The sequence below is a fragment of the Carcharodon carcharias genome, chromosome 4, assembly GCF_017639515.1.
Source record: "Carcharodon carcharias isolate sCarCar2 chromosome 4, sCarCar2.pri, whole genome shotgun sequence".
NCBI lineage: Eukaryota > Metazoa > Chordata > Chondrichthyes > Lamniformes > Lamnidae > Carcharodon > Carcharodon carcharias.
Window position 1 is genome coordinate 153,043,701 of NC_054470.1, and position 25,323 is coordinate 153,069,023.

The following is a 25,323-nucleotide window of genomic DNA, read 5'->3' on the forward strand; positions in this document are numbered from 1 at the left end:
GATGCTTAATTAAAGCTCTTAGAAAATTTTAATTAAATGTGAAAAAAAGTCATCTCATTTTGTGGCTTTTGCAAATCTTAGTAATACACAACCATATCTATAGCTAGCTTTTATCATTTACAGATGTTTGAAACATGAGACCAGGCCTATTCTAGAACGTAAAATGCATGCACACAAAACCAATAATGCAATGGAATTTACAAACAAGTCTGATCCCCAAACATTTTACAGCAAGCCTCCCCCAGCTTAATCTGCTCACTGCTATGGGTAGTCACATCTTCAGGACTTCCCTTATTCTGCTTCTCATCCATTTGACTACTATAAAAGCTGACAAATGAATTAGATCACCTTAATTTTTTAGTGATTTATTTTCCATCATAAATATACATGGGTACATATAAATAAAAATATGCAGGAAATTAATGATTTATCATTTTACAAAACGTCACTGGGTCAAAATCCTGGAACTCCCTTCCTAACAATGCACATGGGTCGCAGCGGTTCAAGGTGGCAGCTCAACTCCACCTTCTCAAGGGCAATAAATGCTGGTCTTGCCAGTGATGCCGACATCCCTGAACAATTAAAAAACTATTGAACAGCTCCATCTATAAAGGGAAGATGCTTTTGTCCCTCTCGTCAGAAAATGTCTTTAAAAAGGATTTTTTTTAAATGCATAACACCGCACAAGATTTATGTGCAGATTGCAATATAATTGTATCATTCAGATATTAATGTTTCAGCCTTTTCATTTACATACTGTTTTCCATTGCATAAGAAATGTTGAATAAAATATAACTAGAAACACCTTTAGTAGCTCACCGTAATTGGTTTCTGGATCCCAGGTCTTCTTTACTTACAAAATGACAGACTACCAATGACTAAAATACTCTGGACCTTTCATTTATTTATGCAGAAGGGGCAAGGTGCAATGGATTCCTTTGGAGCACATGTATTCCACAATCTCTGGTAGAAGTGTATGTTCTTTTTTAAATTGCACTTCCAGGCAGATTATTTATACAGGCAGTATTCAAAGGACTGAAAAAAATCCAAATTATTCTCCAAATAGACCAAATCCACCAGCACGAATGTATGCAAAACATGTTCCCATAGAATTCCCTTGAATCACGTCTACTTATAAAAACTTACAAGTAATGAACAAAACACTATAAAAGAATTCAAAATGGATATCTTTAAGAAGCTTAGAAAACTAACATTAGGTGGCCTACAGATAAAACTTTGATAGCATATACTCAGTTAATATGTTGCAATAAGTTATAATGGATTGAATCATGACCTGCAGCAAATAGGCAATTTTGAAGTGAATCGATTTTTGATGCTTAATTAAAGCTCTTAGAAAATTTTAATTAAATGTGAAAAAAAGTCATCTCATTTTGTGGCTTTTGCAAATCTTAGTAATACACAACCATATCTATAGCTAGCTTTTATCATTTACAGATGTTTGAAACATGAGACCAGGCCTATTCTAGAATGTAAAATGCATGCACACAAAACCAATAATGCAATGGAATTTAAAAACAAGTCTGATCACCAAACATTTTACAGCAAGCCTCCCCCAGCTTAATCTGCCCACTGCTATGGGTAGTCACATCTTCAGGACTTCCCTCTATTCTGCTTCTCATCCATTTGACTACTATAAAAGCTGGCAACAAATGAATTAGATCACCTTAATTTTTTAGTGATTTATTTTCCATCATAAATATACATGGGTACATATAAATAAAAATATGCAGGAAATTAATGATTTATCATTTTACAAAATGCAGATCAACATGTTTTAAAACTCAGCATTTAAGGGCACTCTAATTTGATTTTGTTTACAGAAAAAAAGTTACCTGATGCACCCGTTATGCGGAGCACATTTTATTACTTTAACCTTTCAAGCACATAGCATTGAAGAGGTTTGAATGGCAAGTGCAGACACATCTTTCCCTGTGCATTGGCAGTAAAAAGCAAAACATTATATTTTCAAAGACAGGTATTAGTGATTCTACAGACATTTAACTGAATATAAAACCTACAATAAGAAATTATACATTTTAACACTTTTCAGAGACTCAAAGGAGTATAGGTCCACAAGTCCTATGGTAGGGAAATTGCACATTTCTAACATTAGTTAAATACCAATACAGACTCAAGAATACAGCGACTGTACCTAAAAGTCTATGTATTGCCTGTTTTTTATTAACTGTTCATAAACCTTAATGTTAAACTGATTTAACATACCACAAATGTTCTCAAATTGATTAAATTCTATTTGAAACTATAACTTTTGCCCCCATTTTATAAAACTAATAAAAAAAGTACGAAAGATAAATATGCTTGAAATACTTTCAATTGATTCAAGCAATCTTGAAAGTTTAAGCCGCAGTCATAAAGTCACTGTATGTTACTGCATATTCAGAGAGTGTATATCTTTCATAAACAAATCTATGAAAAATTTCCATTTGTTATAAAAAAGTTAGTCAATATACATAAAGGTCATTAACATAATTCTTTTTGCAGGTTCATATCCTCACATTGGAATGTCAGACACATGAAATATACCAAAGCAGAATGTGATTTGGTTCAGAACTCCTGTTATGGCTCACTGGATGGATCATACTTCAAGTGGGACACTTAACTATTTTAAAGAAATACTAGTTAGGAGATTTTTATACCTAAGCTGTTACCAGAGGTCAACATTATTTTATGCTTTACTGGGCTGAAGGCGGCTCCAACTTGAAGTAATTGACACCATTTCCTAGATGACAATTGATAGCTTGGCCTCATGCATCGCTTTATTCTCTCCATAAAAATGGTGCCAACTGTAGTAGAACTTGGCCATTTCACACACATGAAGTGCACAGCCTAAAGTGCTTTTTAAACTCTGCAACATTTCCAACCACCACAAGATATTGTGTACAAAACATGCATGTGCTAGTGTTCCTCACTTTTCTTCTAGATTTAATACATTAACATCTCTGAAACATCTTTCAATCGCCAACTCTCTTGGGAAATAGCTCCAAAATTCTGAGTGCTTTACATTACTATTCACAAATATCAGCTCAAAATAAATTGCTGTAAAAGTCTTTAGAACAAAAATGACTTGTTTCTCTTCCTTTCTTATTCAGCCATCTTTGGACCCATAGCATTTGGGAACCATTAAAGATCACAGAATCCGTGCATAATGACTCAAATTTCATCTGTAGCCGAGTTGTTTTCAGCACATCATACGCTGTCTCCCTCAGTTACAACCCAGAACATTTTTAATTAAATATAATCAGTTGTTAAGATATGCTAAGTACTGCTATACCATCTTTTAACTTATTACTCAGCCTATCTCCAACACTGGACTTAAAAAAAAATTGAATGACCTGACTTTTTGAACTTGAACTGCAATCCAGCCACTGACCCAGGTTTGCGGTACTGCAAGTAACATCCACAATGAGACATCAAATTTTGGAGTTCCATATAACTTACAGCAAGCAGATTTCATGTCGAGATTCTGAGTGAGGATACAAATGAATTCTGAATGGGAACTCACTCATTTTGTCAAAGAATGAAACCTAACTTCAGAAGGGAGACTGACCCGCAACCAAGTGTGCATGTTAGCACAGCACCTGTGTGAAAAGATTAGCTCGTAATATGGATCATTGTATCCTTTAGTGAAATCACGGAGGCAGATAAACATTTTGGAAAGCTTCAATTTTTTTTGTTACTTCTTTCCAGGGACGAAGGAAAATTCTGTCCTAAAGGAATCCATCAAATTCATACTTTCCTTTGTCCTCAGATGAGACTTTCCAGAACGAAGAATAATAATTCCATCTCTAGAGGACCACTGCTAGCATAAGAGCTCCCACTGTGGATTACTGGGATTAAAGCACTATCCAGGTCATTCATGTAATGTTGTGGAAGAAGTTGGCCCCTTGATCCTGCTTGATACTCGACCTGCAATACACAGATAAATACAAGAGCATCAAATATCCTAAAATCTGTAGAAACCCCATACCCTAAAAATCTGTTATTTTTAAATTTGCATCATTGATTTCTCTAGCTAGTTCTAGAAAATTCACTTAGGTTACTATGCCAGCAAATGTTTCAGAACCTCAATACAAACTATTTAAATCTCGCACAACCAAGAAAATCAGCTTAACAAAATTCCTAAAGTGGGTGACACTTAAGGTACAGGCAGCAGTCAAGTCCTGTTCACCCATCACCCATGTTCACTAACCTACACTGGCTCCTGGCCCAGTAACACCACCTATTTAAAACTCATGTTTGAAAATGGAAACTAAAATAATTTAAGCAGTCCATGAATGGTATTGAATTAGCTATGAATGAAGTTGGGACAGGTCTATAGATCCAATGGAACATGAGGAAGTTTGCTTAAACTATACAGTGCTACCATGAGACCAAACATAAAGGTAATAGTCAATCCCTAAAGGAAAGATAAGGAAATATCAGGCTCAGTTCCCAAGTGCACAATATAGTTGAAAAAAAAAAGGCTGAAGAAACAAGGCGTTTCATTATTCAGGATGTAATTATGACCCGAGAGCTCAAGGCGACAGAAAATTATATGGAAGAGCATATCCAAACATTAAAAAAAGGTTCTTTCTCTGAATATAAGAATCCTGGGTAATTTTCCACATCGCCAGGTAAATGCCAATGTTGTGCTGAAACAGCTTAGCTAGGGCTACTCCAGGAAAACCAGCTTCAGCACTACATCTGGGATATTATCAGGGCCATGTTCCGTGCACTCAAGCTTTCCCCTATTTCACATGGAGTGAATTGAATTGGCTACACACTGGCAAGTGGTGGTGAGAAACCAGAGGATGATGATAAGGATCATCTATTTCTACCTCAAAATAAACATAGTAGTGTTTATGAGAGATGTCAGTAATTTCTTCATTCTTCAGGATGTGGAATTAAGTAAAGGTGGTGGAAAACCCCAGAAATCATTCGAGAAACGGTTGTTTGGGAAGGGGAGGGGTAGGGCAGGGCAGTGCTTAATGGATGAATGAGTCAAGAGATCAAATGACTTTCTTCCTTGGCATTTATCTTGAAAGTATTCATACAACTCATCACTGCAAACTACTTGTCTCAATGTCCTGAGAATCAACCAAACCTGGCAAAAAGATCTCAAATCTCATGTCGTGCCCTATTCCCTTCATTTGCAATCAGAGCATCAAAATGAGTAATACTGAAAGCTGATCCATGTTTTTTTTCTGAAATGGATAAAAGGCAAAAAACATAGGACTAGGACATTTAGCCCATCAAACTTGTTCATCCATTCAATAAAATCAGAGCAGATGTGACCCAACTCCATATTTTTGCCCCATATCCCTCAATACCTCTGGCTAACAAAAGTCTATCAATCTCAGTTTTAAGATTAGCAATTGATACAGCATTAATTCACATTTGTGCAAGAGTTCCAAATGTCTACCATCCTTTGAAATATTCCCTAACTTCAATCTTTAAAGGTCAGGCTCTAATTTCAGACTATACCTCCTAGTCTTAGATTCTCCAAGCAGCAGAAATAATTTATCCCAAGCTGCTCGGTTTCACTTTATATTTTGAAAACTTCAATCAAATCACCCCTTAACCTTCTCAACTCCAGGAAATGCAATCCTAGTTTGTTTAATCACTCCTTGTAGATTAATCCTTGGAGTCCAGGTCAATATTCCCTGTAAGCTGTGCAACTGCACAGCAACCTGAAAGTCCCCATGCAGGTTGTACACTCGTTGACACCTTTAAGTTACTGCATGTGCACGGGCGCATGCTGGTTCAAGCACCATTGCAGTAAATCTAAACTGCACACCCTTCAAGTCCTAAAATGATCAGTGGACAATTTTTATAAGCTGGTTCTTTTCCAATTTTGTTCTGTTGAGTTTCAGTTTTCGACCCAAAGCCTACTTGATCAAATGACAGTACTAGCTCAACCTTTACTGTGTGACAAAGCTCTAATGGCACTGTAGGAGTACTCAAAGCAGGCACATGGGGTAAGTGTGTAGAGAAGAGCAAAAATAAAAGCAAGGTGAGGGAGGGAATGAGGGAAGAGACATGAATCAGCCACACTGAAGTAATACATACTGCAGCAACAAAACATTGCATTTTTTGGGACAAAAATATTTTTCAGAACTAGATTGAAATTCAGGTAACCACAAGTTGTGCCATTAACATATGTGCCATCAGGAAGCCCTAAAATGTGGATGGTGAAGAAAATGGAAGTGCTTATTAAAAATACAGTTATGCGATCTTTTTGTCTCCTTTACCTTGTCAGTTTCTAAAGAGACCCTGAGACTCAGCTTGTTTATTCCAATTTCTTTCAAGGCTTTTAGATGAGGGCACAGAGCAGCACAGCAAGCATTGGCAATCTCCTCAGTAAGTTCACTCTGTGCAGCTGGAATAGTAGGACTGAGAGGATCATGATTTCTTTGCAAACAGAATACCTAAAATAATAATCAATGCAAATATTAAGTTAGTGATTATGGATACTATATGCATCAAAACAGACTGTATATTTTCTATACAAGTGGCACCTCCAGTTTCATAAAATATGCCAGAATACTCGTTATTCTTTCAGTTTCTAGTACCACACTGAGACACAGTCATGGTGGATATGTGCAGCCCAATAGATTTTACAGTACTCTCGAACTTGGAGGTGTGGCAAACAGGGAGGATGATATCAATTGACTGCAACAGGACATCGATAGGCTAGCAGAATAGGCAGGCCAGTGGCAGATGGAATTTAATATAGAGAAGTGTGAGGTGGCGCATTTTCACAGAAGGGAAAGGCACAATACAGACTTAATGGCACAGTTCTAAAGAATGTGCAGGGAAAGGGCGACTTTGGGTCCATGTGCATATCTTTGAAGGTGGCAGGACATACCAAGAGAATAGTTAACAAAACATATGGGATCTTAGATTTCATAAAGAGGCATGAGTACAAAAGCAGGGAAGTTATGCTTTATAAAGCTCTGATTTAGCAACAACTAGAGCACCATGTCCAGTTCTGATCATCGCACTTCAGGAAGGCTGCGAGGGCCCTTGAGAGGGCGCAAAGGAGATTTACCAGAATGGTCCCAGGGATGAGGAAGTTTAACTGCAAGGTTAGGTTGGAGAAGCTGTGGTTGTCCTCTTTGGAGTAGAGGTTGAAGGGATATTTGATAAAGGTGTACAAGATTATGACAGGTTTAGAAAGGGTGGATAAAAGGTACAAAAAGACTAGGGGATAGATTTGAGATTTCAGGAGGATGAGGAAAAATTTCTCATGCAGCAATTGGTATTGACTCGGAACTCGCTGCCTACAAGAGTGGCAGAAACAGAGACAATTAATGATTTTATAAGGAAATTGGATTTTTAAAAAATATTCATTCATGGAATGTGGGTGTCGCTGCCTAGGCCAGCATTTATTGCTCATCCTTAATTGCCCTTGTTCAGAGGGCATTTAAGAGTGAACTACATTGCTGTGGGTCTGGAGTCACATGGAAATCACATCAGGTAAGGGTGGCAGATTTCCTTCCCGAAAGGACATTAGTGATCCAGGTGGGTTTTTATGACAATCAGCATTGGTACCATGGTTATCATCAGCCTTTTAGTTCCAGATTTTTATTGAATTCAATTCAATTTCACCATTTGCTGTGTTGGGATTCAAACCCAGGTCCCCAGAATATTAGCTTGGGTCTCTGGAATACTAATCCAGTGATATACCACTGCATCTCCTGGGATGGGCACTTGAGGGAAATAAACCTGCAGGGCTACAGTGTTAAAAGCGGTGGGAGTGGGACTGACTGAATTGCTGCAGAGCATCATATGGACTCAATGGGCTGAATGGCCTCCTGCAAAGCCCCCATGAAAAATAGCCTGCAAGTTTTAACATAGTTCCAAAAATTTATATATATATATATATATATATATATATCTCTTATATTGGCCAAAACGCAGTTGCTATTATTCATTTGCATTAATGTTAATTTCAATATTACCAGTCATAGAGCGTTAAGTCTTCCACTTATTTTGGGGAGGATCTAATTTGGGCAGAAGCAGCTCATTAGTTCGCATCTTAAGCTGCACTGAATACACCAAACATGATTACTCAGTTGGTCGTTCTCTTGCCTCAGAGTCAGAATGCAAGGGTTCAAGTCCCACTTCCAGGACTCAAGCACAAAATTCAAGGCTGACATTCTAGTGAGGGAGTGCTACACTATCAGTGGTGAGTTCTTTCAGATGAGACTTAAACCGCAGCCCTTTAAAGGTGGATGTAAAAGATCCATGGCATTATTTTGAAGGACAGGAAATTATCTCCAGGTTTCCTGGTCAATATTTATCCCTCCATGAACATAACCAAAGCAGATTATTTGGGTCATTACCACATTGAGACATCAGGTGCTCTTGAAAGATGCTATGTAAATGCATGTCTTTCTTTTTTTTTAAATAATATCGTGTTGGTGAAATTACCATTTGTGTTTATGAGCCCATCTAAGTGGTGTGGGGTTAATCTGTACTAAGCTCTGACTGCAGTCTAAATAAAGCTGCAGTTCAGAGTGGAGTCAGAAACAACTGGATAAAACACAGAAGCAGATGTAGTAATAGTATACCATATTATATCAGCCATCGCACGTAGATGAACATACCTGCTATAAGCAAGGTTGGTGGGAGGATTGCAGCTGAATATTGAGGGACAGCTATATAAAACATGTTGTCTTGCAATATATTTTTATATATTTTGTATCACATTTTATTAATGCTGAATAACCAAAGTTAGTGTTTTTTTGGTGTTTCAAACAAAAAAAAATCAGTTATACATTTGATGCCAGAATAGAGAACTTCATAACTTGTTAAATCTTGAAGGTTCTGCTATTCAATACAAGAATGGATCAATTACAATGGATGTTTATTCATTTGTTATTCAAAATGAAGTTATATCAATCACCAATCATTGCTCACTTCACATGTTTAAAACCAGCACGCAGGCATAATGAAATGCTAGTAATAAATTCTGTATAGCTCAACTCAACATACATTTTCTTAAGATTTGTGAAGATAAGCTGAATGGGCTTTATAATGCCCAAATAAGCCAGAAAATCACATGTAAGATTATTAGGTTACTAACCAGAATACTAATTAAAATCTAACTTTTCAATACTACCAAGTCTAGCTCCTAATAAAGTGGGAACAATTAATAAACACAGTTATGGGGTACAGGGATTCGGGGAGTTTGTCAAATGTTGCTGCTTACTGCAGCCAAAAGCTGTGACTTTGAAGGCTCTGTGAGAAACTGCTTGTGTAAGAATGGAATAAAGATGTCTCTCTCTACGAGATAAGAAATCATGGAATGTAAAAGCCTTGACAGATAGTAAGTCCTCACTTTAAATTGCCCTGATTAAAGTCATTTCACTTTAAGGTCATTATGTAGTTTATTCTTTAGAGCCTTTTACCAATTTGCATCGCCATTTTTGGCTTAAGCTGAGTCTACTCTGGCCCCACCCCCCCATGCTGCACTCTGGATCACCTGCCGCCTTGCTCTGAAGCCACACCCACCACTGCAGTCACCAGAGGTCTAGGTTACAGGGAGAGAACGAGGTCCATGATCCAGGAGCAGGAGCGCAGGTCAGCTAAAGAAGTGCCCTAACCCGGGGAGGGATGGAGATGAGAGGAGAGCGGCCGGGGGAGGGGTGCACACACAGGAAGAGGGTGGGGTGCGGGGAGGGCGCACGAGACCGGGCAACATGGAGGGGGGTGGGGGGGGCCGCGCGAGACCGACAAGACAAGACAAGAGAGGCAGACAAGAGACAGAGACAGGCAGACAGAGATTGGGTAAGGAAAGCGAGCAAATAGCTGATCAGAGTTTTTCAGGAGTGCTGAGGGTAAGACGCAGAAGTTTTGCTACTCAGGGCTTGCTTGGGTGATATAGTGTCACCCAATTTGAATTGATACAGTATTTCTGTTATATTCAGTGATTTTTTTATTTAGTCATGGGATGTGGGTGTCACTGGTTGGGCCAGCAAGTTTGCCTATGCCGAATTGCCCTTGAGAAGGTGGTCGTAAGCTGCCTTCTTGAATCGCGGCAGTCCACGTGGTGTAGGTAAACCCAAGCTGCTGTTAGGGAGGGAGTTCCAGGACTTTGACCCAGTGAAGGAATGGCGATATATTTTCAAGTCAGGACGGTGAGTGGCAAGTTATTTTAGCTTGGAATGTAGTGCTGCATATGTATGGTACAGTATTTCAACTTGTTTTTCCTGGGCAAGAAATGTCCTAAGGAATCTAACTTTGGCTTTAACATCAATTCCCACGGGAATCTATGATTTACTTTAAAAGTTGCAATTTTCAGGAGCACAACCGCAACTCTGGACAATTTACTATAGCGTGTTAAATACAAAGAACAATACGTAAGCAAGTAAGGTTAACACAGCCACATGAGCGATTCTTGGTTGGTTGGGAAAATGTTCCTGCCATGATCACCATTTTGGTGAAGATGACTGGGGACAATACAATCACAACCCAGCTACATCACCACCTTTCTCAAAGGAAAGGGTGAATGACCACTTGAAACACTGTCCAGAGTAGTTATTAATTTGATAAATGTATTGTAGGTAGAAAGGGCTAGAAAACACACAAATACACTGTTCCACTGTGCATTCTCAGGGAGGTTTCTGTCATCTCTCTCCAAATAAAATAGCTACTGACCTCTGTACACTTTACAACAATGCCATCCGTTTCAAATACATTTTCCTGCTGGAATTTGATGCTAGGAACATCTTCCATGGACTGTCCATCAATGGGACTTAAAACACTGGAAGTAGAATTTTAACAAAATTATTTTAAAGTGTACAATAATCACAAAAACAATTATGTAGTTCCAACATTCATTGCACAAAGGGACAAATTTAAACAAAAAAAAAACCCAAATTTCTATCCAGTATTCAATAGGACATTGTTATCACCAAATTGTAAAATCTGACTTCAATGTAACCACACCATCAAGTGGTGCCGAATGGAGATCACTGTCATGTCACATACAAAGATGAAGTTACAACAGCCTAACTTCTTGCATCGCCTTGTGAACAGTTACACAGCATCATTTGTAAATTCCTCAGTATGCCATACAATGGTGCAGAGCGAACAACAAAAAACAGCTTTGAAGCTCCATCTGGTCTATTCCCCTTTTTTCAGTTACCTTTGCAGGTACTGATCCAATCTAAAACCAAAATCCTACTCTTTCCATCCTCTCCTAGAACTGCAAATAAGGATCTTGAGGTCTGAAATTGATTTTGGTTAAAACTCTAAATTACAAGCTATTCAAAGAAAATCACAGACTATAAAATGCTTTATGAATTCCTAATGTCAAAAGTTGTTTTGACATTTTATAGGAAGACTATTTTGCAAATTAGTGAAACCATAAATAGGTTAGCACTGTTCCAAAGGTTACTACAACACAAAATCATACCCTTTATTTATAGGTTCGTCACCATCCACCCACTGAATATTTACGAATTCTCTTCTGTCATCTGGATCCAATTTTCCACAAATGATTTGGAAGTCTCTCTTTTCTCTTAGAGCTCGTCTTAAACTTTCCATGGTTTCTGGGGTAATTTGTACCATAAGTCCATCTGAAATCAAAATCAATCTCATTAAAGAAATGAGGAAAAAAAATAAAAGAATTTCTGGTCTATAGATCAGGAAACAGAAATCAGACTCAAGGCAGAAGGATTTTTAAAACAAATTCAATGCAGTGCAGAACTGCTCTGGGGCAATTAATGGCCAAAATACTAAAATAATCTGAATAATTTGGATTTGTTTGAAAACAAAAAATAGCATCACAATAAGCAGGTACTTGCATTAAAATTGATTGATGTTAGCAGTTATTTGTCTCCACAGAAGAAATCAGAACTCAATTTGAAAATTTTGCATTGTACTACATTATGACTCTCAGTTTGTCTAACAAACATTGAGGTGCTGGGCAAGAGAAATTGTAGCACCATCCACAAACAAAACAGGATTTATTGGCCTTTGATTGCTCACCAGCAAAGCAATAAAGTTACCCAGATAGAAAATGATAGCCTCTATCATTAACCTTGATGGGTTTCACTTTCCCCTTCACCATTTTGCTTAAAAAAATGCACATGCTGTAGGTATGATTACATCATATTTTGTACTAGGTGGCAATCCAGATATCAAGCTTAAAATACAGACTGGTAATCTCAAAGTGTATGTCCATACATAACCTAAATGGTATTTCTAAGCTTATCACAAATTTAACTATCTACCAACTCTTGGTTTTTTGGTTTTAATATTTTATCGAAAATATTTTGATTTATAGATTCTTCCAATAAATTTTTATACAGTGTGAACTTATTTAGACCTTTATAAAGAAAAAATAAAGTTCTTATGCCAAAATTTAAAATTTGTAGTAATTAAGTTAGTTGCAGTGAAGAGAGATGGAGAGCAAGAGAGAGCGCCCAAGAGAGAAAGAACATTGAGCATGTTCCTGTGCAAGAGATTCTTCTAAAATCTGAAATATCAACTCAACGGCCAGTATCTTATAAAACAATGTGCTGGCATGTGAAAAAACCCATGGTATCAATTACTGCATGTATGGAAAATATAAACAACAGAGTTTAACTGTTATTCAAATTAGTGAGCTGATTACATTAAGTGTAGTGTTTCACTACAGTATGCAGCTTTCATTATTTTTATTCAACTAGTGAACTTCCCAACTACTTATGTAAAAGTCAAAAATCACAGTATAAATTACCATCACTACAAGCAGGGAAAATCGCAGAACACGAATGCAAATCTGTGAAGGGATAAAATTTGAAAGAGATCATGAAGAATCAGATACTTGGGGCATAGAAGGTGGTCATTAACCTCATCATAGCAGCTGGCACTTTGCTAGAACAATCTAAAACTAATCGCACAACTCTATGGCCAGAATTTTCCTGTTGGCGTGCGGGGGCGTAAAATGACACGTGGTGATGTTGGGCAAGCGTTCCGACATCACCATGCGCCATCGCGATATTTCGTTGGAAGGGCGTGCATTGATCTCTGCCATTAATTAACGGGCCACTTAAGGCACCAATCGACGGCGATTTTTCAGTACCAGTGCAATCTTCGGGTCGGCACACGGGCACAAAGGGCAGGCGGGTAGGACACTTTTGTATAAACCTCATTCATGGGTGAGATAGGAGGGCTCAGTGAGGTCACGAGTGTCCTCTGTCAAATATTGTTTTTACACTGATACTTACCTGTGTGATCTGCAATACTTCGAAATGCATACCAGCTGCTTGATCTGGACTCTCAACCTTCAGGTCAGCACTCTACAGTGAGGAATCTTTTTTGGGCCTGCAGATTTCAGGAAGCCTTCCCTTAGCCTGGGAATGGGAGCTGAACTCTCCACTGGAGGGACCTTCTCTGAGGAAGGAGGGCTAGAAGGGGGAGGAAGCCAGGAGTGCACAGCCTCCAGGGGAGCCACCTTTGGGAGGACAGGCGCAGGCACAAGGGGTACAGGGCCAAGAGGTAATCCAAGGCGGAAGGGGCCGCAGAAGACGCCACTATCCTGCTGCTGGGGTTTACAAGCAGCTACCCCAGTATATCTGGAGGTGCAGTGCCGAAGGAGGCTTAGTCTCTCAAGGGATTCAGTCAACTCTGTCAAATGATTGGGCCTGAGATCTCTGCTAACTGTGTGGGTGAACACCACATGCCAGTGGCTCTAAAAGGTCACAGCTGCCCTTAACTTCTATGCCTCTGGCTCCTTCCAGGGTTCGGTGGTTGATCTTTGCAGTGTCTCTCAATCAGCTGTCCATAATTTTGTCAAGCAGGTTACAGACGCTGTATTCAGGCCTGCATTGATCTTCATCCACTACCACTGGGACCAGGCAAGCCAGACACAGCGAGCCAGAGGCTTCACGGCCATTGCTGGCTTCTCCCACGTCCAGGGTGCAAATAGACTGTACACATGTGGCCATCAAGGCGCTAGCAGGTGGGCCTGGTGCCTTCATTGACAGGAAGGGCTTCCACTCCATGAACGTGCAGATAGTGTGTGATCACAGGATGCAGATTCTACAAGTCTGTGCAAGGTACCCAGGCAGCTCCCAGGTGCCGGGGCTCTTCAGTGCTCCAGCCTGGCTTGATGGATGGCTGCTGGGACAAGGGCTATCCCCTCAGAAGGTGGCTCATGAAACCTCTCCGCCATCCAAGAACAGAAGCTGAGCAGCGGTACAATAGGAGCCATACCTCCACAAGGGCTGTGATGGAGAAAGCCATTGGTCTTTTCAAGATGCGCTCCCGATGCCTGGACCGCTCAGGGAGCACACACACTCCAGTACCCCCCAGATCATGTCTCGTTGATTGTGGGTGCATGCTGCGCTCTCCACAATCTTGAGCTGGAAAGGGGACGAAGACGTAGACAGTGGCTGCGGCTGTGCACTAATGAGTCCAGCAGCAAGTCCGAGAATGAGCACACACAGGGAAATGCTGAGGGGGTAGACACTGACCTGGGCACACTCCAGGGAGGCAGAGACACCCTTTAATTCAACGAACCTTCAGCTAATACACCACATATGGATCTCCAAGACCGCCTGGACTGCAGGCTCCATACTCGATCCCTAAGTGCAAAATCTGCCTGGATAGGAACATTAACTAAGGGCCTTGTTAATTAAGCTGAATGTCCTACAAATCACTCATAACATTATTGGTAACCATCCACCTGCAGAAGAAAAGAGGCACCCACAGCCATGGTGACATGTCTGAATTTAATATTACAACCAAAGAAACGTAAGAAAACAAAATGACAAAGGAGTTAAAAATCACACCAACTCACAAAGACCTCAAGCACCAGTGATAAACCCATGGTGTGCCTAAGGTGCCTTATGTTTACGGGTACTACATCTTGGTGCTGACCCCTTACTGGGAGTGGCTTCTGAGACAGCCTGCTCATTCTGCTGTCCTGTTGGCCTCGATGACCTCGGTGGTCGTCCTCTGGCCCGTGGAGCCTATGCTGGCCCCACCTGGAAGGGAGCGGCCAGTTCCACAGCTGGCATCTCCCCAGTTGTCGCAGCATCACTGGGTACAACAGTCACTGGCAGAGGGGCAGAGGAGCTGCTGTCCTCATCTGCAGGGCCCTGAGAGGAGCCTGCAGAGATGACAGGCAGCTTCTGTGCCGACATGAGATCACTTCGGACCTCCCTGCTCACTGTGGATGGATGGGCACCGAGCTGAGAAACTTGGTGCCCAGATCATTTCCCATATTAGCAATGACCAGCTGAGGTCAATGCCGATGTGAGGGCTTGCTGCTCCAAGTGCATCCCCAGGAAGCCCTGATTGGTCTCCTGGAGGAGCTTCTCCACAAGAGTCACCACTCTCCCCATGGAGGACACATGGCACTTGGCCATGAGGCTCATTGCTTCAGCTATAGTCCATGTAGACTCCTCCACCACAAACACCAAGCCAAGCATAGCCTCATGTATCTCCACTAGATGCTCCGGCACACCTGGCCGTACTTCCTGCGTCACAGAGGCACGTCTTCAGGCACTGACTGAGCATGTGCCTGGTCCCCTGCAGTCCTCCTACTGCTAGCACTCTGTCTCTGCCAGCTCCTCCAGCAACTGTGAAATACCCTCATCACTGTGCTCCGGGACACTAGCCGATGATCTAATTCCTACCGAGGTGCTAGTACCTGCATTGTGCCTGCCTGACAGAGATGGTGTGACGCTGGTGAGTCCGTGGCTTCAGGGCCATCAGATGTGAGAGGGAGCCCCTGCTGCTCCTCCTCCTGACCCTGCTCCGCTGATGCAGGAAACAACAAGGACATTAGATGAGATAACGTGGAGACAATGTCAATGTGCATCCCTGACCCTGGATCATTATGCACTCATCCTTTCATAAGCAATGGAAAAGCCATGTTGCAAACTTCAATTACTGAACATTCAGCACTGCCATGGCTGTTGGGAAAACAATGGCGACCTCACTGCTTGACATACATAGCTGCCCATGCCACCCCAGCCTCACTGACACCAGTGGACCTGGGCACATGGCACCTCTCCAAATCTAGGGCTTCCTGCAGCTGAGAATCGCCAACTAGGCCAGCCCACTCCCAGTCCTCACCCGCTCGGCAGCATTATGTGCATTCTTCTCCTGGAAAGAGGAGACGAGCGTTGTTTAGTGCTACTTGTACCTGGACTCTCTTCACGGACAGCCCACCCCAACCAGAGTGGGACATTGCAGGGCTCCAGTGTCTCCTCACCCCACTGCTGCCAAACACTCTCACAAAAGAAGTTAGGCCTGTACCAACCCCCCCACCATTGGCCAAATTCTGCTTACATCACATTAGGCACGACACAGTCTAACCTTCCATAGCAAGGAGGTGCAAGCTCATGGAGCAGAGAGGACAGTGGATCGGTTGGTGCCACGCCACTTTGAAGCTCCCCTCCCAGCATGTCATCACCCTGAGTTTGATATGTCGTGGGCAGCAATCAGGTCTGCATCCACTCCCAGTGCCCAACCAACAGGCAGAAAATTCTGCCCTAGCCTTTTATAGCATTTTTTTTCTAAAAGGTTATTGTAGTGTTATGGGTTAAAGGAATAGATATGCTAATAAGTGATGTAGACTACGATATACGTGACCACAGATGTCACAGGTGCAACAGACTGTACAGCAGACAAACAACTTATACAGATGTGTCTACTCTGTAACCCATCTTGTACATATTGTAAATAAGCTAATTTTAAGTAAATACCCGAGTCCGGCTACAGTTCCTCTTTGCAAGGCACTAGGCCTGGCATGTTCCTCAAACACGGTAGCAGTAGTGGCACCAATCTAAGCAACAGTTGGTGCTAACGAATAACAACAGTCCTCGACGACAACAATCCCCAGGCGGACCGACATCTCACAAGGGTGCCTCAACAACAGCCTCACTGAAGGAGGGTAGCAACAGTGGCACTGCACAAGCACTCACTGCCCCTATTTTCCTTCCAGAGCCTTAACCGAAACTGAATGAAGGTGTGCCGCCGTTGAGAAAGAGGCACTGGTTATTACCAGCAGTTCTCAGAATACCTGATGGGTTTGCCCTTCCACATAGAAGCAGACCACAAGCGCCTTACTAACCTCCTGAATTGCATGGATATTGTTTAAATGCCCCTATGTATTCAATGATTCCGCCTTTGCTTGATGCATTATCAATACACGGCCATTTATGTTCTAGGGAAGTCACAAACCACGACTGATGCTCTCTCCAGAGCTATGGTAGACCAAGCTATCCTTAGATTTCACATTTGTTTCAGAAGTGGAAGCATTCCCCTTGACTGTAATGAGCCTACTGCCTACCTCTGCCACAAAGCTCCAGGATGTCCGATTTGCCCGAAAAGAGGCGGCCAAATGCACTCAAGTACGTGAGTTCTACCTTCAAGGGTGGCCTAAATAAGTCTTGCAGGCCGTTTCATCTGTAAATACCACGAGCAACACAGCCGCTTGTCCATAGTGGATGACCTCTTAGTTTATGACCACATCTTGGTAACTCCTCAGTGCATGTGAGGAGACATCCACCACAGACTCCATGGAGGCCACCGAGGCATTGTTAAGTACAGAGCACGAGAACTGTAATCTGTATGGTGGCCGGGAATCACAAAGGCAGTTCAAGATTTTGTCTATCCTGCTACATCTGCTGTATTAATAGTCTGATACCCACCGAACTCCCGGTGCCATCGACTTTTCCACACTGACTGTGGCAGAAGTTAGGCGTGACTTCTTTGATTATCAAGGCAAGATGTACCTTGTGGCCATAGATTATTACTCTAAATGGCTAGAAATAGTCAGACTTCATGCGACTACAGCGAAGCCTAAAATCTGGGTGCCACAGACCATCTATTATACCCTTGGCTTCCTGGATGAAATCATTTCAGATAACGGTCCCCAATTTGCAAATGATCGCTTTCAGAAGCTCACTGCCAACAATGGCATCACCCATATTACTAGCTCCTCTCTTCATCCTCAAGTCAACGGGGAGATTAAACGAGCAGTCGAGACCAGCAATGATCTGATGTCCAAGAATCCAGACAGGAATTCAGCCCTATTGCATTTTGCAGCCATGCCCATGGCTAATTGATTCTCACCAGCTGAATTACTCATGGGCCGACATCTAAAAATGCATGCTCTTCTATTGCCTCCAAAACTTCAACCTAATGTCACCTCTGCTGACCACGAGAGGGTGAGAGAGAGGGAGTCGTGAAAAACAATGACAGTGGTATAATTCCTAACCTAGGGCCAAAACCCTACCCCCTTAACATACAAACATAGCAGGAGTAAGCCATTCAGCCCATTGAGCCTGCTCTGCAAACTCCAGACCAGAGAGTTTGGACCTATGACAGCAGGCAGAAGGTCTCATCCTTACCAGAATCGAGCACCCACACTCATATTTGGTCTAGTCACTGCCTGGAACATTTTAGTGAAACAGGAACCCTCACTGATTACTTCAATATGTGGGATGAAGACCCTAAGAATGCTTTGAGTGCCTTGAGAGTCACTGACCCACCCCAGAACCCATTCCCAGAACACTCTTCCCACGAGGCAGTCACAACACAGTCTGAAAGAATGGTAAAGGCTCCACAGAGACTTAACCTCTAGCCGGGGGACTCTTAGTGGAAGGGAGGGGCAGTTAGGGGGAGGGAAAGGGAGATGCCAGAACCATAGTAATGTAAATAGTTTAAAAACAAATTTGTTGTAACTTGTTGGACACAGTTAACATTGTTATGAAAAAGAACACAGCATGTGTGGCATGGTGATGGTGGTGGGTGGGTGGGGGGAGAAAGAGTGTGAAGTGTGGTGTAAAGGGTTAATAGAATAGAAATGCCAATGAGTGATGTCGACTATGATGCAACTGAGAGATCAGCAGTCTTGTGCAAAAGACTCTATACAGCAGGCTCAGAGGAGATGTGCCGACTAGTAACCCACCTTGTACATATTGTAAATAAATTAGCTTTAAGTAAACACTTGAGTCTGGCAACAGTCGTTCTTCGCAAGATACCAGGCCTGGAATGTTCCTCAAACATGGTAGTAGTAGTGACATCGATCTAAGCAACAGTTAATGCCATACAATGAACTCCCACAGTCCACAATGAAACAATCCTTGGGCAGACCAACATCTCGCAAGTACGCCTCAGCAACAGCATCACTAAAGAAGGGTAGTGATGGTGGCACTGTGCCAGCAGTAACTGCCCCTACCCCACCCGTTTCCAAGTGCCGAAGGACCGCATAGAGTTGGTCACTGGAAGACGTGGCGCAATAATTTTTTGAAATACCGAGTGGCCTCGGGTCTCTTTACCAAAACACAACAACACCAAGTCAGTTTGTTCCTTTGCTTTGTTGGACCAACCGCCAACCAAATCATTAGCATCCAGGGGCTTGACAAAACCTCTTCAGATTTTGAAAGCATTCAAAGCCTTCGACTGGTTTTTCACTGCTGCAGGGCAGTTACAACCACAACTCCAACAAATTAAAGGAAGTTGTCGAATCATTTCTTACTACTCATAGAAACTAGGAGCAGGCGTAGGCCATTCGGTCCTTTGAGCCTGCTCTGCCATTCATTATGATCATGGCTGATCATCCAACTCAATAGCCTGCTCCTGCTTTCTCCCCATATCCTTTGATCCCTTTCGCCCCAAGAGCTATATCTAACTCCTTCTTGAAAACATACAATGTTTGGCCTCAATTATTTTCTGTGGGAGCAAATTCCACAGGCTCACCACTCTCTGGGTGAAGAAATTTCTCCTCGTCTCAGTCCTAAATGGTCTACCCCGTATCCTCAGACTGTGACCCCTGGTTCTGGATTCCTCCACCAGCGGGAACAATCCTTCCTGCATCTACCCTGTCTAGTCCTGTTAGAATTTTATAGGTTTCTATGAGATCCCCCCTCATTCTTCTGAACTCCAGCGAATATAATCCTAACCGACTCAATCTCTGCTCATATGTCAGTCCCGCCATCCCAGGAACCAGTCTGATAACCTTCGCTGCCTCCCTCTAACTCCCTCAATAGCAAGAACATCCTTCCTCAGATAAGACCATAAGACATAGGAGCAGAAATTAGGCCAATCGGCCCATCGAGTCTGCTCCGCCATAAGGAGGCCAAAACTGCACACAATATTCCAAGTGTGGTCTCACCAAGGCCCTGTATAAGTGCAGCAAGACATTCCTGCTCCTGTATTCAAATCCTCTCGCTATGAAGGCCAACATACCATTTTGCCTTCTTTACCGCCTGCTGCATCTGCATGCTTACCTTCAGCGACTGGTGTACAAGAGACCCAGGTCTCGTTGCATATTCCCCTCTCTCAATTTATAGCCATTCAGATAATAATCTGCCTTCCTGTTTTTACCACCAAAGTGGATAACCTCACATTTATCCACATTATACTGCATCTGCCATGCATTTGCCCACTCACTCAGCTTGTCCAAATCACACTGAAGCATCTCTGCTGCATCCTCACAGCTCACCCTCCCACCCAGCTTTGTGTCAAATGCAAATTTGGAGATATTACATTTAGTTCCATCATCTAAATCATTAATATATATTGTGAATAGCTGGGGTCCCAGCACCGATCCCTGTGGTACCCCACTAGTCACCGCCTGCCATTCGGAAAAACACCCATTTATTCCTACTCTTTGTTTCCTGTGTGCCAACCAGTTTTCTATCCATCTCAATACACTACCCCCAATCCCATGCGTTTTAATTTTGCACGCTAATCTCTTATGTGGGATTTTGTCGAAGGCCTTCTGAAAGTCCAAATAAACCACATCCACTGGCATCCCCTCATCAACTCTACTAGTTACATCCTCGAAAAATTCCAGTAGATCTGTCAAGCATTATTTCCCTTTTGTAAATCCACGCTGAATCTGTCCTATTCTGCCACTGTTTTGCAAGTGCTCAGCTATTACATCTTTTATAATGGACTCTAGAATTATCCCCACTACCAACGTCAGGCTGACTGGTCTATAATTCCCCGTTTTCTCTCTACCTCCCTTTTTAAATAATGGGGTTACATTAGTTACCCTCCAATCTGTAGGAACTGTTCCAGAGTCTATAGAATCTCCGTATCCACTAGCTGATCCTTGCTGACAGGAGCTCACGACAGACGATCGCGTTAGTCAGGCCATCCCAACCATGAGAATTCAGCCCACCACCCCACAACACACCAAGGTCCACTCATCCTGCAGGGCCAAACATGGTAGCCCCGCCCACGCTGGAGCCAGCCAAACTGGTGGGGCAATGCGTCATAGGTAATTACTGAGCCATTCAAAATGTAATTGGACATAAAGAATTAAACGCATGAAGGCCACAATGTGCAAAAGCCTGAATAATATCTCAAATGGATTTTCCTTACAATTTGAACTCCAGACACCAGCTTTGAATCTAAATATTTGCTTTCTCACCTTCAACTATACTGGATTTAGCGATAAATCCCGAGGTGGTTTTCAGAGCTCCATTAAACACCACAAAAGAGGCTCCTGTAACTACAGCACATTGGAAAACATAAATTAATTAATATTGAGCTTTGTAGGGTTCCCCAATTTCTACTAAAACAGGAACGCAAAAGTGCAAATTACCTTTCCTGGACTTCCCAGCAATAGTGTTTGCTTGTGTTTGATAATTTGTATCATCATTCTGTACGCAGACCAGGTGCGAGTCAGCATCCAAACTAAAACATGTCCCCATGGTAATCACATGTTCATTAGAGGAGGTGACTACTTTCATAATCTGAGAAATAGGAACAGGTAATCTTTGAATGACAAATTTTCTTGGTAGGCATAAATCATCACCAGTTCTAACACAATATAGAATGGATGTGAAGCTAAGATACCCAATTGCACAAGGTCTTATAGAAAAAGGAAATCTAAGAAAATAAAACAAGAAACTAACAGAAATAGGGTTATGAAAATACTGCTAGCCATGTCAATGTGAAGAGGTTAAGGAATTAGTGGGGTTTTCATGTGCCTTACAGGATTTGTACATATGAAGACTGCATATGAAACAATTGATTTGTATTTATTCGGTAACTAGGTTAGGTAAGAGGAAGAGCGAAACAAAGACCAAACTTTTGTGGTAGTCAGGGAGAAGTATCCAAATGCTTTGTGGAAAGATGGAATTTTAGATAGCTTAAAGTGTGTACATCCTCGGGTGGGGAATAGAAGGGAAGCAGTAATAGTTGAGTGGTTAGCCAACACATCTGAAGTTTTGGACACCAGATGGGGTGGATTGGAGGAATAGGGGATGCACAGGGGGCCTGAGTTAGAGGACCATACAGGGCGCAAAGCTGGAGGAGGTTGGACAGGAACTTGCAGTTGGGTTGGTTAATAGGGAACTGGGGTTGGTCAGCAAGGTAGTCAGAATGGGACCTTGTACAGAACAAATTCAGATGGCAGAATTTTAAGAATTATTATACACAGAAGAAAAGTTTGGGTGCCAGCCAGGAAAATTTTTAGTTGAAAATTGATCCAGTTTTATTGAGTTGAAGTAGGGGCAGGAATGGTTAGATTCAGGGGAGTGATGACTCTAGCAGAATGTGATTTGCGATGGACAAAAGCAATTTCTTACCCTTCAGGATGATGTTACTGTAGTAAGAGAACTTAGCTGTGTAATGCTGGAGCTAAATTTGGTGGTGGATGGCTTTGGAAGCATCATTCATCTGGTGCACTCATGTGCAGCTAATGTCTTGTCAAATTTAGCCAGATGGTGAGTGTGCTTGGAGTTCAGAAAAAGTTTTCGAAGCTGCTGGGGCAAAGGGGGATTTAGAAACACATGGCAAAAATTTATTTTCCAAAGGGCATAGATAGTGGGATTCGAAACATACAAGGTATGGGATGAATGGTAAATGAGACAAAGAAATGGTCAGAGACAGACGTAGTGAGGTCATACATAATGGAGAGATTAAGAAAATGGTTATGGGTGTGAGATTTTATCAAGTTACTGTAGAATTAGGAATGGTTCGCAAAAACCTACGTGGAGGGATGGAAGGGGAGAGATGTTCAAATGCAGAAAAGCAGCCAGCAAAAGAAAGAGACTGTGATGGGATACCTGGTGACAAGCATCACATCACTGCCATTAGAGTTTGCTGGGGCTGAGACAGTTTCGGGAGAAGCAGCAAGTGGGGTTACTGCTCAAAGTGCAAAGTGATCAATACCACAACTTGAGCAGAGGGCACACATGGTGGACCAGAGGGGTACCACAGATTTATTCTGGAAGCAAGGACTTAATCCTGGGATGGTGATAGGAGGCTAGGAGGGACATGCTGTGTAAAAGGGGATTGAGTGGATAGCTGCCAAAATAAGTAAGTGAATGGATAAAGCAGAAATAAACAAAAGTTCTATGAACAGGGAGCAGAGGCAAAGATAGGGATATTCTTTGAGTTGGAGCTTATTAAGCAGAGGTACAGTCTGATGATCGTGAGTCTAGGCCTACCTTGAGTATGAAATCAAGTTGGTATTTTGATCATAGGTCAGTGCCTACTTGGTGATCAGATAAGAGAGTTTGAAAGTTGATGTGGCAGATGCCATCTGTGGGAACTGGACTATAATTAATGTTGTCAGCCTAGCTGGTGGAAGTTAGCTTTAAATAAGTATTGGATTTTAAAATAGCTATGCAGAAATAGAAAACAACATCTGGAAAAAGTGTATTGCAGTTCATAGCATCCAGGATAAGTTTCAAACAGAGCAAAACTCAAATTGTATATTATAAGTTCAAAATTTAAAAAAATTCAGACAACAGTAAATGGCAAGTAGATTCAGCAGGCGATAGTTATTACTATGAAATGCATTCCTAAATGATCATTGCCAAAAAGGTAATCTGGTGATGGAGAACTGATTGCCCTTCACATAAAAGGAGAAAATCTTTTACAAGTACCAATTTTTAATAGCAACAATTAAATAAGCATCAAGTAGGAATAACTTTTTGAAAGTGCGCATATATATTTAATGGGCATCCAGTTTCTTTTTTTGAAAATAGTGAAAAAACACAAGGATAAGGAAGAGAGATGTATCAAAATCAAGTCAGGCAAATTTGTACATTTGAAAAACAATCACTTGAGCACACCTTTATTTTTGGGAGGCATTTGAAACAAGTTGTTTAACCAGCAACCGTTAAGAGCAGTACAGAACAGAATAACATGTTTTAGGCATATATTGTATTGCTTAGTTTTATTTTTACAACTGAAAGCTGTTCCATTCAATGCTGTGTTGTAGAGTTTCCATAGTTAAATGAAAATGCAGAAAACTGGAAGCAATCAAAGCATTATCTTGTACTTTTAATGTTCATGACCTTGCCAAGAATGTAAGTTTTGATCTTTTGTTCTCACTTACAATTTCAAACACTCAGTAATGAATAGAAAAAAAAATTCAAAAAGTAAGCTTTTCCTCCTACAAGTATTTACCACTCAGGCATGGTTCACTTTGATTCTAATTACTAACCTCATTGTACCGTCTCTTTGGTATTTTAATAGAGCTTTTCCCCATCTCCACAAGGAGTACTAATCCTTCAATTGTGGGCAGAGTATATTGGTAATTTCGAAGATCCTGCAAAGAAGAGAATGAAAAATGTGAATATGAATGGCAAAAATTTCAACTAAGAAGCACTTATAAAAGTAGCTTTAAACACAAGTACTTATAAAATCAGCACAAAATTTTCTTGAAACCACATTGCCTATCAGTAGTGTGTGATTATGATACTGGGCGAGTGACTCAAATGTTGCAAGTTGAAATTCCATAATAATTGGTGAAATTGAAACTGATTTGGCAAGTGCCAGTAAAATAATTCCAAAACTCACTAACCCAAATTGTTCACTGAATATCTTCCAAGGAAGAAAGTCTGCCACCCCTGTCCAGGTTGACCAGTGACTCTGGTCCCACACTATATGATAGCTTCAATGCCCTCTGAAGTTAACAAAGTCACTCCATTGCAAGGAAAAGAATAAATTGTTAGAACCGAACAACAAAAAACTTTCATCTTATGATTAGGCACTTTACAGCCTTCCAGGCTTAACATCGAGTTCAACAAGTTCAGACCATGAACTCTCTCCTCCATCTTCACCCCTTTTTAAATTTCTTATTTAAATTTATTTTTTATCTACCTATTTTTATTTATTGTTTTATTCCTTTTATCCCATTTTTTACCCTTTTTCCCCCAAACACCACCCCCTCCCCCGATCCCACCCCAAAAAGACCATTTGTTGCTTGTTCCATGTTGTTCTTTCAGAGTGCTTATCCTTGTTCTGCTATTAACGCATTCTACTTTCTTACCTTCATGCCACTATCAGCACCTGCTTTTGACCTTACCACTACAAGTAACA

The 25,323-nt window shown here is 41.4% G+C and overlaps 1 protein-coding gene across 1 annotated transcript in view; it reads right to left on the reverse strand.

The window, feature by feature from the left end:
* Positions 1–1,685: 1,685 nt before the first annotated feature.
* zfyve16 (zinc finger, FYVE domain containing 16) overlaps positions 1,686–25,323 on the reverse strand; it is a 72,875-nt gene continuing 49,237 nt past the window's right edge. The window contains exons 9-15 of the mRNA XM_041186257.1: positions 24,446–24,550; positions 21,590–21,740; positions 21,416–21,496; positions 11,447–11,609; positions 10,687–10,792; positions 6,273–6,449; positions 1,686–3,948 (exon numbers count right to left, since the gene is read on the reverse strand). Of these exons, the coding sequence (XP_041042191.1) occupies positions 3,787–3,948; positions 6,273–6,449; positions 10,687–10,792; positions 11,447–11,609; positions 21,416–21,496; positions 21,590–21,740; positions 24,446–24,550 (945 nt within the window). The 3' untranslated portion in view covers positions 1,686–3,786. The remainder of the gene's footprint in view (positions 3,949–6,272; positions 6,450–10,686; positions 10,793–11,446; positions 11,610–21,415; positions 21,497–21,589; positions 21,741–24,445; positions 24,551–25,323) is intronic.